Source organism: Bufo gargarizans, chromosome 2 (assembly GCF_014858855.1).
Source record: "Bufo gargarizans isolate SCDJY-AF-19 chromosome 2, ASM1485885v1, whole genome shotgun sequence".
In the NCBI taxonomy this organism is placed as follows: domain Eukaryota; kingdom Metazoa; phylum Chordata; class Amphibia; order Anura; family Bufonidae; genus Bufo; species Bufo gargarizans.
The window spans coordinates 531712196-531726190 of NC_058081.1; the positions used below are offsets into that span (position 1 = coordinate 531712196).

A 13995-nucleotide genomic window follows, 5' to 3' on the forward strand; every position below is an offset into this window, starting at 1 on the left:
GGGCAACTAGCATAGTTGCCCATAGCAACCAATCAGATTCTACCTTTCATTTTTCAGAACTCTTTTGGAAAATGAAAAGTAGAACCTGATTGGTTGCTCTGGCCACTTTTCCTTTACACCAGTTTTGATAAATCTCTCCCTCTTACCTTATGGGTGATTCTGAAGTAAGCGGTAAACAAGCTCATTAACATCATCTTTACAAGGACGATGGTGGCGTAGGTGGCGTATGCCCTGAACACCTCATTTTCTACCAGCTGCTGCATCCTGCAAATGAGAAGATGTCAAACGGTCAAGGACAATGCAGACACCCTAAGATGAGAGCTCCACAAGTGACCACTGGAGGATGCCCCAGGAACCGGGTGCCAATAACTGGACCAACACAAGAAGAACATTCCCTCATGCAAGAACTATAGGGGTCCTTTATGACGGTCTTTGATTCCCCCTGCGCTGACAATACCTCATAATTTCGACAACCTAGGTGGTTTATACAGGGTGTTTTTGAGCAACAAGAAAGGATTTAATTGCAATTGTGGCCAATTACACAGGTTTTTTTCATGCAGTATTTGAAACCAAAACAAGGACTGGATTCTAAAAAAACGAAGTAGAGTCTGTCCTTAAGGCCTCATACACACAATTTTTTAATTTCAGTTTATGTTCCGTTTTTTGCGTTCCGTATACGGAACCATTCATTTCAATCAGGGGCGTAGCTAAAAGCTCATGGGCCCTGGTGCAAGAGTTTAGCTTGGGCCCCCGTCCCTCAGTGCTTGTTGGCAAGGGGCAGGGGAGCACGTAGCCTTCCTGCTGCCTGAGGCAAACATTGAAAGGGCACCTCCTCATGCCGAATTCTTAACCTAACCCTTTCGCTCCAGCCAGAGGTGTAAATTAACCAGTATGCACTTTCTGTAATGCCAGTGTTATATGTGGCACAAGGGCCCCCTTAGGCTCCTGGGCCCGGTAGCGACTGCTACCTCTGCACCCCGTATAGCTACGCCCCTGATTTCAATGTATCCGCAAAAAAAAAAAGAAGGAAGGTACTCCGTATGCCTTCTGTTCAAAGATAGAACATGTCCTATTTTGCAGACTGTAAAATACTGAAAAAGCCATACCGTCGTGTGCAACCATACTGTCTCTTTTTTATGATCCACTCCTGATTTTGGTTTAAAAAAACTGCATCAAAAAACCTACTTAACTCTTAGGCCTCTTTCACACTGGCGTCGCGTGTGAGGGCCGGATCGGATGCGGGTGCGTCGCAGGAAAATGCACAATTTTTCTGCGCGAGTGCAAAGCGTTTAACTGTGTTTTGTATGCACGTGAGAAAAATCTGCATGTTTGGTACCCAGACCCGAACTTCTTCACAGAAGTTTGGGTTTGGTGTAGATTTTATTTTCCCTTATAACATGGTTATAAGGGACAATAATAGCATTCTGAATACAGAATGCTTAGTAAAATGTTTATTGAGGGGTTAAAAATAATAAACAAATTTAACTCACCCCATCCACCTGGTCGCGTAGCGGATCTCCTCTTCTATCTTCTTTCTTCAGAACCTCGCTAAAGGACCTTTGATGATGTCACTTCGCTCATCACATGGTCCATCACCATGGTGATGGACCATGTGATGAGCGCAGTGACGTCATCAAAAAGGTCCTTTTCCCAGGTGCTGAAGAAAGAAGAGGAGATCCGCTACGCGACCAAGTGGATGGGTTGAGTTAAATTTATTATTTTGTAACCCCTCCATCCCTAATTTACTTTGATTCTAATAATAAATATTTAGAAAAGCTCCACCAACAAACTACTGGAGCCCAGCCTTTCAGTTACCAGCTGAAAAAGAAACGAATAAATCAATAATAATTTAGGCTGGCTCACAGTATTTTTGCATGTATAAAATTTGTTAACCCGCTAAATATTAAACAAAACTTAGTTTAGTGTCGACATATCAGCATAAATAAATGTATAGCTATATATATAGTGCGGAGCTCACGCACAAACCTATACGGCTGGAGTACTTTGCATTCTGTATTAAGAATTCTATTATTTTACCTTATAACCATGTTATAAGGGAAAATAATAATGATCGGGTCCCCATCCTGATCGTCCCCTAGCAACCGCATGTGAAAAATTGCACCACATCCACACTTGATTGCGGATGCTTGCAAATTTCAGCAGCCCCATTCACTTCTATGGGGCCTGCGTTGTGTGAAAAATGCACAATATAGAGCATGCTGGGATTTTCACTCAACGCATAAGTGATGCGTGGAAATCACAGCTCATGTGCACAGCCCCATAGAAATGAATGGGTCCGGATTCAGTGCGGGTGCAATGCGTTCACCTCACGCATTGCACCCGCGTGGAAAACTCGCCCGCGTGAAAGAGGCTTTAGAGGACCCTGAGATTTTCCATCTTTGCGTTTTCGTTTTTCCCTCCCTGCCTTCCCATAGTCCTAACTTTTTTTATTTTTCTGTTCATATAGCCTTATGAAGGCTTATTATTTTTGTGGGACAAGTTGTACTTTCTAATGGCGCCATTTACGGTTGCATACCATGTAGTGGGAAGCGAAAAAAATATCCAAATGGGTTAGAATTGGGAAAAAACGCAATTCTGACATTTTTTTTTTTTTTTTTACACCGTACACTATGCGGTAAAATTGACCTGTTATCTTCATTCTCCAGGTCAGTACAGTTACAACGATATCACAGTTGTATGAATTTTCTTGCATATTAATATTATTAATGATTTAAATGATTTTTTTTTTTTAATCCTTGAGAAAAAAATAAAATTATCGCCATAGTCTGACGCCTATAACTTTTTGGTAGTTATGTGTACAAGGCTGTGTGAGGGCAAATTTTTTTGTGGGGTGATCTATACTTTTCAGTGATACCGAATAGTGTGTGCGACTTTTTGATCACTTTATTAAAAAGAAATATTGGGGCGTTGAAGTGACAAAAAATTGCAAATTGGCTATTATTTTTTTCCCCGTCATGCCATTTGCTTTTTATATTGTTATATTTTATTTGTATGGGCATGTTTGCGTGCGGTGATGCCCATGATGTTTATTTTTTTATTGGTTAAGTAATTTTATTTTAAGGAACTTTTATTAAAAAAAATTATAAATAACCCTGGGTGACTATATTATTGATGGCTATATAGCCATCATTGAACACTTAATTTTCAATATAACAATACAATGCTGCCACCTAGTGACCTGTATTGGTATTTTCAGCTAATAGACTCTGAAGCCTGCTTGAGGCTTCGGTCTATTAGATCAGTGTAAGGCCTCTTTCACACGGGCGTTGCGGGAACATGTGCGATTTTTCCGCGCGAGTGCAAAACCTTGTAATGCGTTTCGCACTCGCATGAGAAAAATCTGCATGTTTGGTACCCAAACCCGAACTTCTTCACAGAAGTTCGGGCTTGGAATCAGTGTTCTGTAGATTGTATTATTTTCCCTTATAACATGGTTTAACTCACCTTAATCCACTTGATCGCGCAGCCGGCATCTCTTCTGTCTTCTTTCTTTGCTGTGTGCAGGAACAGGACCTGTGGTGACGTCACTCCGATCATCACATGGTCCATCACATGATCCATCACCAAGGTAAGAGATCATGTGATGACCGGTGTGACGTCACCACAGGTCCTGTTCCTGCACACAGCAAAGAAAGAAGACAGAAGAGTTAAGTTAAATTATTTTTTTATCTTTTTTTAACCCCTCCAACGCTATTTTACTATGCATTCTGTATTCAGAATGCTATTATTTTCCCTTATAACCATGTTATAAGGGAAAATAATAATGATCGGGTCTCCATCCCGATCGTCTCCTAGCAACAGTGCGTGAAAATCGCACCGCATCCGCACTTTATTTTTTTAACCCCTCCAGCCCTATTTTACTTAGCATTCTGTATTCAGAATGCTATTATTTTCCCTTATAACATGGTTATAAGGGAAAATAATAGCAATCTACACAACTTTGAACCCAAACCTGAACTTCTGTGAACCACATTGTTTTTGGGTACCTACTCGCGTGGGTTTGCCGCAACCCATCCGGACCTTATCCGCACACGCTCGTGTAAAAGAGGCCTAAAACGATCTGTTTTCTACTAATTCTGCTACTGAGTTTTCTTCTACACGTTCTGTGCACCTAGCCTGATGAAGCCTGTGTGAACCAGTATGTTATTTTTCAAAGCTATTATTTCCACAGCGAACAGGGGCAGTCAATATAAAGAAAGACTCAAGGCCTCAAATATCTGATCCCTGAAAGGTGCATTCCACACAGGACAAATCTCCATAAACGCTGAGTCACTCACAATCCTTCGCTCTTTGTACCTTGTAGTGAATTACTTCACATCTAAAGCTGCAATCAGATTACTGTGTGCGGTCCATGAAATGCAGTCCACGTGACGGCTGCAGTTCCTGACCGACCTTTGCTCATGTGAGAACTCGCTGCATTAGGGGGCCTGCACACCTTGCCGTGCAGAGAAAAACTTTCGTCTATACCAGCAAAGGGAATGAGATTTGGCAGATCTCAGGTATACTTTGCAGAAATTGACCTGCAGCATGCCAACAGTGATGGCCAGTTTGCAGTTTTCACCAGCGAACACATGCGGGCTGCCATCTTGACTTACAAGTCCGGCGCTGCGAGCCGGTCTGAAACAAATGCGGTCACCAGGAGCAGGCAGTTCTGAGAATAGCCCGATGAAGACCCCCGGCGGCTGTTGTCGGAATTGCCTGCTCCCTTCTGTGACCGCATTTGTTTCAGACCGTCTTGCGGCGCAGGCACGGGTAAGGGCTTACCTGTGCATCACCGGACTGGTGAGTTAGGATGGCAGCCCGCATGTGTTAGTTGGCGAACACTGTGAACTGGCCATCACTGCATGCCAATTGTTTCTGTGGATTTTTAGCGCTGATTTCAACCTTTGCAAATAAAAACATGGAGATTTTGGTGTGGAAATGCAGTGAAATCCACCCAAAAATCCATGTAGAAATTCTGTTTGTATACCCACACCCATGCGCCGGTAGCTTTATAGTAATCAATGATGCTGTTAGTTCTAATATAACTGCTGTTTGTCCTGCCTTTACTAATTCCTATAGCCATACAGGTGAAACTCGAAAAATTTGAATATTGTGCTAAGTTCATTTATTTCAGTAATGCAACTTAAAAGGTAAAACTAACATATGAGAGACTCATTACATGCAAAGCGAGATATTTCAAGCCTTTATTTGGTATAATTTGGATGATTATGGCTTACAGCTTATGAAACCCTAAAGTCACATCTTTGAGGTCCCCTTTGCTCAGGGGGTACGGATTAATTAGCTGACTAGAGTGTGACACTTTGAGCCTAGAATATTGAACCTTTTCACAAAATTCTAATTTTAAGCTGCATTAATGCAATTTCTTTTCATTTGCATTAGGCCTCTTTCACACTACCGTATGGCTATTTCAGTGTTTTGCGGTCCGTTTTTCACGGATCCGTTGTTCCGTTTTTTTGTTTCCGTTGTTTTTCCATTCCATTTTTCCGTATGGCATATACAGTAATTACATAGAAAAAAATTGGGCTGGGCATAACATTTTCAATAGATGGTTCCGCAAAAATGGACGGATATGGAAGACATACGGATGCATTTCCGTATGTGTTCCGTTTTTTTTGCTGACCCATTGACTTGAATGGAGCCACGGAATGTGATTTGCGGGCAATAATAGGACATGTTCTATCTGTCAACGGAACGGAAATATGGAAACGCGTGTGAAAAACGCATCAAAACGCATTGCACCCGCGTGGAAAAAACTGAACGCAATCGCAGACAAAACTGACTGAACTTGCTTGCAAAATGGTGCGAGTTTCACAGAACGCATCCGGAGCTAATCCATTACACTCGTGTGAAAAAGGTCCAAGGCCTCTTTCTCACAAACTTAGGCCTCATGCACACGACAGTTTTTTTTCACGGCCCGCAAAAACGGGGTCCGTGGGTCCGTGATCCGTGACCGTTTTTCCGTCCGTGGGTCTTCCTGGATTTTTAGAGGATCCACGGACATGAAAAAAAGTCGTTTTGGTGTCCGCCGGGCCGTGCGGAGCCAAACGGATCCGTCCTGAATTACAATGCAAGTCAATGGGGACGGATCCGTTTGACGTTGACACAATATGGTGCCATTTCAAACGGATCCGTCCCCATTGACTTTCAATGTAAAGTCTGGAGTTCTGTTATACCATCGGATTGGAGTTTTCTCCAATCCGATGGTATATTTTAACTTGTAGCGTCCCCATCACCATGGGAACGCCTCTATGTTAGAATATACTGTCGGATATGAGCTACATCGTGAAACTCATTTCCGACAGTATATTCTAACACAGAGGCGTTCCCATGGTGATGGAGACGCTTCAGGTTAGAATATACAAAAAAACTGTGTACATGACTGCCCCCTGCTGCCTGGCAGGTGCTGCCAGGCAGCAGGGGGCAGACCCCCCCCCCCCCCTGTTTTTAACTCATTGGTGGCCAGTGGGCCCCCCCTCCCCTGTTGTTAACTCGTTGGTGGCCAGTGTGCGCACCCCCCTCCCTCCCTCCCTCTATTGTTTTAATACATTGGGGCCAGTGTGCGCGCGCCCCCCAACCCCCCCTCCCTCCCTCTATTGTTTTAATACATTGGGGCCAGTGTGCGCGCGCCCCCCCAACCCCCCCTCCCTCCCTCTATTGTTTTAATACATTGGGGCCAGTGTGCGCACCCCCCCAACCCCCCCCCCCCCCTCCCTCCCTCTATTGTAATCATCATTGGTGGCAGCGGAGTAGAAGATTTTCCTACTTACCTGGCTGCTGGCTGCTGCGATGTCTGCGTCCGGCCGGGAGCTCCTCCTACTGGTAAGTGACAGCAATGCGCCGCACAGACCTGTCACTTACCAGTAGGAGGAGCTCCCGGCCGGACGCAGACATCGCAGCAGCCAGCAGCCAGGTAAGTATGAAAATCTTCTACTCCGCTGCCACCGATGATCGGGGGGGGGGGCAGGGTGTGCGCACACTGGCCCCAATGCTATTATTACAATAGAGGGAGGGAGGGGGGGGGGGGGGGTTGGGGGGGTGCGCACACTGGCCCCAATGTATTAAAACAATAGAGGGAGGGAGGGGGGGGGGGTTGGGGGGGTGCGCACACTGGCCCCAATGTATTAAAACAATAGAGGGAGAAAGGGGGGGTTGGGGGCGCGCGCACACTGGCCCCAATGTATTAAAACAATAGAGGGAGGGAGGGGGGTGCGCACACTGGCCACCAACGAGTTAACAACAGGGGAGGGGGAGGGGGGGGGGCCGCACAATGATATTCAAACTGGGGAGGGGGGGGTCTGCCCCCTGCTGCCTGGCAGCCCTGATCTCTTACAGGGGGATATGATGGGGTTAATTGTACTATCATATCCCCCTGTAAGAGATCGGGTGCTGCCAGGCAGCAGGGGGCAGTCTTGTACACTGTTTGTAGTGTATTCTAACTAGAAGCGTCCCATCACCATGGGAACGCCTCTGTGTTAGAATATACTGTCGGATCTGAGTTTTCACGAAGTGAAAACTCAGCTCTGAAAAAGCTTTTATGCAGACGGATCTTCGGATCCGTCTGTATGAAACTAACCTACGGCCACGGATCACGGACACGGATGCCAATCTTGTGTGCATCCGTGTTCTTTCACGGACCCATTGACTTGAATGGGCCCGTGAACCGTTGGCCGTGAAAAAAATAGGACAGGTCATATTTTTTTCACGGCCAGGAAACACGGCTCACGGATGCGGCTGCCAAACGGTGCATTTTCCGATTTTTCCACGGACCCATTGAAAGTCAATGGGTCCGTGAAAAAAAACGGAAAACGGCACAACGGCCACGGATGCACACAACGGTCGTGTGCATGAGGCCTTAAGGTATGAATACGCTCAGTAAAGCTCAGTAAAGCACCATTTTGCAAGCAAGTTCAGTTAGTTTTGTATGCAATTGCGTTCAGTTTTTTCCGCATGAGTGCAGTGCGTTTTGATGTGTTTTTCACACGTGTGATAAAAACTGAAGGTTTGTCGGTATGTCTGTTCTGTAGCCCTGCAAAAAAAAAAAAAAAATAGAACATTTCCTATTCCTGTCCGTTTTAGGCATTGTTACAATGGATCCGCAAAAAATAAAATAAAAAATTATATATATATATATCATCCAATTTGCGGACTGCAAAACACATACGGCCGTGTGCATGCTCTATATTGTGCGTTTTTCACACAGCCCTGGCCCTATAGAAGTGAATGGGGCTTCAGTAAGAAATGCATTGCATCAGCAAGCAAGTCCAGATGCGATGTGTTTTTCACTGAAGGTTGCTAACCTTCAGTTTTTTATCACGCGCTTAAAAAACGCATCAAAACGCATTGCACCTGTGCAGAAAAAAAACTGACTGAACTTGCTTGCAAAATGGTGAGAGTTTCACAGAACGCACCCTGAACACACCCGGACCTAATCCGTCACGCTCGTGTGAAAGAGGCCTAAGGGTATATTCACACATAGGAGTTGAGGTGCGGTTAAAACCACACATCCAACGTAAATATACAGTAAATGTCCTTCAGCTGTACAACTGCTTCAAAAACCATGGCAAAATGCATGCATGTGGATGAGGTTTGGATGGCGCCCGATAGACCACATTGACTGCAGCGGGGTTCATTTGGTTTTCATCATAGCATGTTTTCTGCTAATTGCACTCCTATTGGATCCTTCAGTGGACATGTGAACACAGCCTAGAAGTAACTGCAGCTCTGGATGTGATTGGAGTATAAGCTATGGTGTAACACAGGATCAGTACAAGGTACAGTACACAGACGGTTTACAGGATGACTCTGCAAATTTATCCTGGGTTCAGACGTGAGGTGGCAGGGTGATTTTAAGCAAGTTTCTTCACATTATGCATGTAACCCTAGTTATAGATGCTTGTATTCATATGCTCAGTACACATGGAGAGCTAGAGCTGGATATTGAAGGGTCAGAACCACACCAATATGGCTCCATCAACTTTATTAGTCATGTCATCCACAGTAAATAATTCTATCCCTCTTTATATGGTTCTCAACATCGAATACGTTCACAGAAAATACATATACATGTAGCATCACAATCACTCCAACATAAAATAAGTCTCTCCCATCTTCACACAGGATCGCTGGTGCTCAGCCAGAATGACCATTGGGTTCTTGGACAAGGTTGTTTTCCCACGATTATTTCATCTGGTAGTGGCGTCCTGGTCAGTGGCATCCTACCAATATAGGCAGACCATGTAGCTGCTATGGGGCCTGTGGCACAGGGGGGCCCTGAGCGCAAGGAAGGCCCCACCAACTTTTCTTCTGTTCCAGGCCCTGCTTGCTTTAGCTATGCTCAGTCAGGGCCCCAGAGTGGGGAATTTCCCAGCTTAGGAGTCCCTGCTCTGACTCCATATATAGATGTGTCCATATGTGGAGTCGGTGTTATGAACATGAAAGGGGTATTCCCAAGCATGGTCAGTATGCTTGGAGGACACCCTGTGTACACAAGTCTAATTTAGACTCTATTTTTGAAATGTTTCTGTGAGGATTCAAACTCACAACCATCCACATTAAAGACAAGAACCTTAACCACTGGGTTATAGAGCTCAGTGCTAAGTCATTACCAAAAAACTGAAGCTTTTTAATACAAGAGAAACCTCTAAGAGGTTTTCAGGTTAAGGTTCTTGCCTTTAATGTAGATGGTTGTGAGTTTGCATCCCCATAGAAATGTATTAAAAATAGAGTCTAAATAAAACTTAAAGAGGACCTTTCATTACAATAAAAAATCTAAACTAACTATACAGACATGGAGAGTGGCGCCCAGGGATCTCCCTGCACTTACTATTATCCCTGGGCGCCGCTCCTTTCTCCCGGTATAGGCTCCGGTATCTTCATATTTTCGGCTCAACTGGGAGGAGCCTGCTCTTGTTCTCCTGGGCGTCTCCTTCTCCCAGGCTGTAGCGCTGGCCAATCGCAGCGCTCAGCTCATAGCCCGAGAGGTTTTTTTCTCTCAGGTTATGAGCTGAGCGCTGCGATTGGCCAGCGCTACAGCCTGGGAGAATGAGACGCCCAGGAGAACAAGAGCAGGCTCCTCCCAGTTGAGCCAAAAATCTGAAGATACCGTAGGCTATACCGGGAGTACAGAGCGGTGCCCAGGGATAATAGTAAGTGCAGGGAGATCCCATGTCTGTATACTTAGTTTAGATTTTTTTATTGTAATGAAAGGTCCTCTTTGAATACACAGGACTCATTTCATAAAATATTTTTTTTTCTTTTCATCTCAATATTCTGACCCTCATAACTTTTATAAAGTTATGTCTACGGAGATGTATGGGGGCTCATTTTTTGCGGGACGATCTGTCATTTTTGACAATACCATTTTGGAGTGTGTATCACTTGATCACTTTTTATTTCATTTTCTTGGGTGATAAAATGATGAAAAAAACACGAATCGGCATGCAGTGCATGCAGTACTTTTAGTATGGCTGCCTCTCAGCATGCGCTACCGCTGGAACTCCGCCCCAACCCAATTATACCTAAGGGTACTTTCACACTTGCGTTTTTGTTTTCCGGTATTGAGTTCCGTCACAGGAGCTCAATACCGGAAAAAAAACTGATCAGTTTTATCCTAATGCATTCTGAATGGAGAGTAATCCGTTCAGGATGCATCAGGATGTCTTCAGTTCAGTTACTGTACGGTTTTTGGACTGAGAAAATACCGCAGCATGCTGCAGTTTTCTCTCCGGCCAGAAATACTGAACACTTACCGGAATGCTGGATCTGACATTAATTTACATTGAAGTGTATTAGTGCGGGATCAGGCATTAAGTGTTCCGGCAAAACGGATCCGGCTTTCCGGTCTGCGCATGCGCAGACCTTTAAAAATGCAAAAAAAAAAATAATACCGGTTTTTCCGGATGACACCGGAGAGACGGATCTGGTATTTCAATGCATTTGTCAGACAGATCCGCATCTGGATCTATCAGACAAATGCCATCAGTTTGCATCCGGATTGCCGGATCCGGCAGGCAGTTACGGCGACGGAAAACTCGCTTGTGTGAAAGGGGCCTTAAAGTCGTGTGAATGCACCCTAAGAGGACAGATACTTTTTCATATGAATGGCCTGGGGGTTAATGAATTGTTTCTGTGTCATGTGATTCCTTACACTCTGTATAAAAGTGTGATACAGTATGACAGATTTGTCATAATAAAGGGATCTCGGAAGGGGCAAATAGCTTGGTAAGTGCCAATCCCTGGAGTCAGTGAGGAAGGAATGTGGAGCAGAGTGTTCACATCAAGCTATCCGGGCTGAACACAAGAACTGGAGTGTTGTGAAAGACATAGAGGAGGAGGGGGGGGGGGGGCTCATGTGCTCTCCCTGCACAGGGGCCCTTGCTGCCTGTGCTCACAGCGGATGTAGAGTTATGCAAACTATTCACACAAAGTAAAAGGGATCATTGCAAAACTGCAGAGTGGATGGTGTGCAGAGGGCACACAGCAGGGCATGTAGGTAGAGCAGAGCCCAGAGCACAGCACCTACAGCAGAGTGTGAACAAAAGGAACAGACTAAAGAAGATCAGAACAGGTAGCAGGCACCTCATCTCCCCAAGGACTAAGCAGAAACCTAGTGAATCCTACCTGAGTAAACCAAGGCTCCTAGATTGCTAGTGCAGAACTTGCTGTGATCTGGACTTCTTTCTTCTCTGAACACCACTCAGTCCCTGCCTGTCTTCCTCAGGCCACAACCCTTTATTTCACGTCTGTTCCCTCCAGCCCACACCCCCTTGGCCCTACCTATCCACCCCCAGCTCTTGAGATACCGCCCTTGTAATATTACCCTCCCTTGTACTACCTGATAAAGCCTATTCACCTCTCACATACTTGGAGCTCCCTACAGTTGAGTAATGAGAGGCTGATAATCTCCAGTGTGAGTGCAGAAGAGGATTATTGATGCATTCATCCATATACCGTACCTCGATTGTTGCCTCCATGTATGGAGACTGGACAGTCCTGTCTGACTGGAAACTAACCCTCATACTTATCATAGTTGTAATGGTCGAAAATCCTACTTATGGCCGGGGGAAGGGGTTGGGAACTTAAAGTGGCCCTGTAAAAAAAAAAATTAGTGGCCCCATGTTGTAGGCTGGTCCAAATTGATGAAAGGTGGAGCACAAACAGAACCAGTCCATCTATGATTAGAGTGCCGTCCTCTTTTACCAGGACATGTCCTTTTTCTGGGACCTAAAAAAAAATTTCAAACCGGAATTTATAAGTTAACAGCAATGTCCGGGATTCTCAAGAAAGGAGGAGGGGGATGTGCCACCGGCCAGGCACTATAACTAATTAGCGCTTCCTACTCCAACTCTGTCTGTGATGGCCAGCACTAGCTGCCACCTCCGGTTGTCTCTAATTAGGATATGGAGGAGGTGAGAAACTGGCCACCAAGCCAACCCTACTGTCGGCATACTGCCTGGTCATACAGGAGAATACAGCACTAAATACAGCACTACAAAACAAGTTAGGCATTACAGTTGGAGATGAGCAAATCAAAGTTGATGAAGTGGAATTCGATCCGAATTTCAGGAAAAATTCGATTCGCACCAAATCCGAATATCCTCATGCTTCATGGTAATGAATTGCATTTTTTATAAAATGGCAGCTGCACATGTTAGGACATGGAGCAAGGAACTCTGGGAACAAGGGATCACCCATAATGCCATGCATGCAGCCAATCAGCAGCCAGCCAGCCAGCCCTGTGATGTCACAGCCCTATAAATAGCGTCAGCCATCTTAGATTCAGCCATTTTCCAGTGTACTTAGTACAGGGAGAGACGCCAGCAGGTGCTAGGGACAGTGGTAGAAAAAACTTTAAAACTTTTATTTTACTGTATAGAAGTTCAGGGAAAGGATAGGTGCAATAACACATATGTATAATAACACATAAAATGTAATTAAACAAATATTTGCATGCTATAAATTCTCATAAAAATAAATAAAATCTGTAAAAATGTTCACTGAATCACAAACTTGAATGTAGTCCTGAAAAAAGGGAGCCTGATGTAGACAGAGAAGGATGGATCCTTCCAACTATGTTTGTCTGTGAAATGATGCTTGTATAGCAAGTCAGAAATATTCAGCTCTTTAAAATAGTTCGTAGTATTCAGGAAATACAAGGCAAAGTTCACAGGAGTAAGTGGTCTTGTCACTTATATTCCTTTTGTTTGGTTTTGGTGTCCCAAAGCTCACTTTATATATGCACTAGTTCAGCAATAGTTTTTTACTCACGGTTGTGCCGGCTGTATTGCGGTTAGCGTGGCGTCCCACGTATGTTCCGCTTGCAGGCAGTGATGTAGCTTCCAGGGTATGGATCCAGGGATCTTCGGTCATCAATTGCAGGAGTGCTGCAGTTAGGAATTTGTAGGTGGGGATTCCTACCAGGTGCTCAAATTAAGCAGCAGACTGGTTTTTACTGCAGCCATCAGTCTTAGATTTTCTCCTGCCAATTTTGTTAGATACCGATCCCTCTCCTTATTAACGTTATGAAGCGCTTCAATACTCCGGTTATATATTCCGTTTCATGGGATCCTCTTTTAATTATTGTTTTTTAATTAGTAAGGAATAACAAGGATGAATGTATTTATAAAATTTAGCGGAGTATATCTCTGCACATTCTATAGACCGCATTTAAGTTTTATATTGGAAATATATACAGATATAAATATGTTTGCTATAATAGCATTGCGAATGGTCAGAAAATTCCACCCCATGTTTTTATTACATCTGAATTAACTCACACCTGGATAGCTGGATATAAAAGACGACCAGTCTCATGGGAACACTAGCCACTGAGGAAGGAGTCGTAGCCAACTCCGAAACGCGTTTGGTAAAAGAGGATCCAATGAAACTGAATAAGCGCTTCATAACGTTAATAAGGAGAGGGATCGGTATCTAACAAAATTGGCAGGAGAAAATCTAAGACTGATGGCTGCA

The 13995-nt window shown here is 44.4% G+C and overlaps 1 protein-coding gene across 1 annotated transcript in view; it reads right to left on the reverse strand.

Moving 5' to 3' along the window:
• MGST1 (microsomal glutathione S-transferase 1) overlaps positions 1-11778 on the reverse strand; it is a 31697-nt gene extending 19919 nt beyond the window's left edge. The window contains exons 1-2 of the mRNA XM_044281505.1: positions 11644-11778; positions 147-264 (exon numbers count right to left, since the gene is read on the reverse strand). Coding sequence (XP_044137440.1) covers positions 147-263 — 117 coding nt within the window. The 5' untranslated portion in view covers position 264; positions 11644-11778. The remainder of the gene's footprint in view (positions 1-146; positions 265-11643) is intronic.
• Between the last annotated feature and the right edge of the window lie 2217 nt (positions 11779-13995).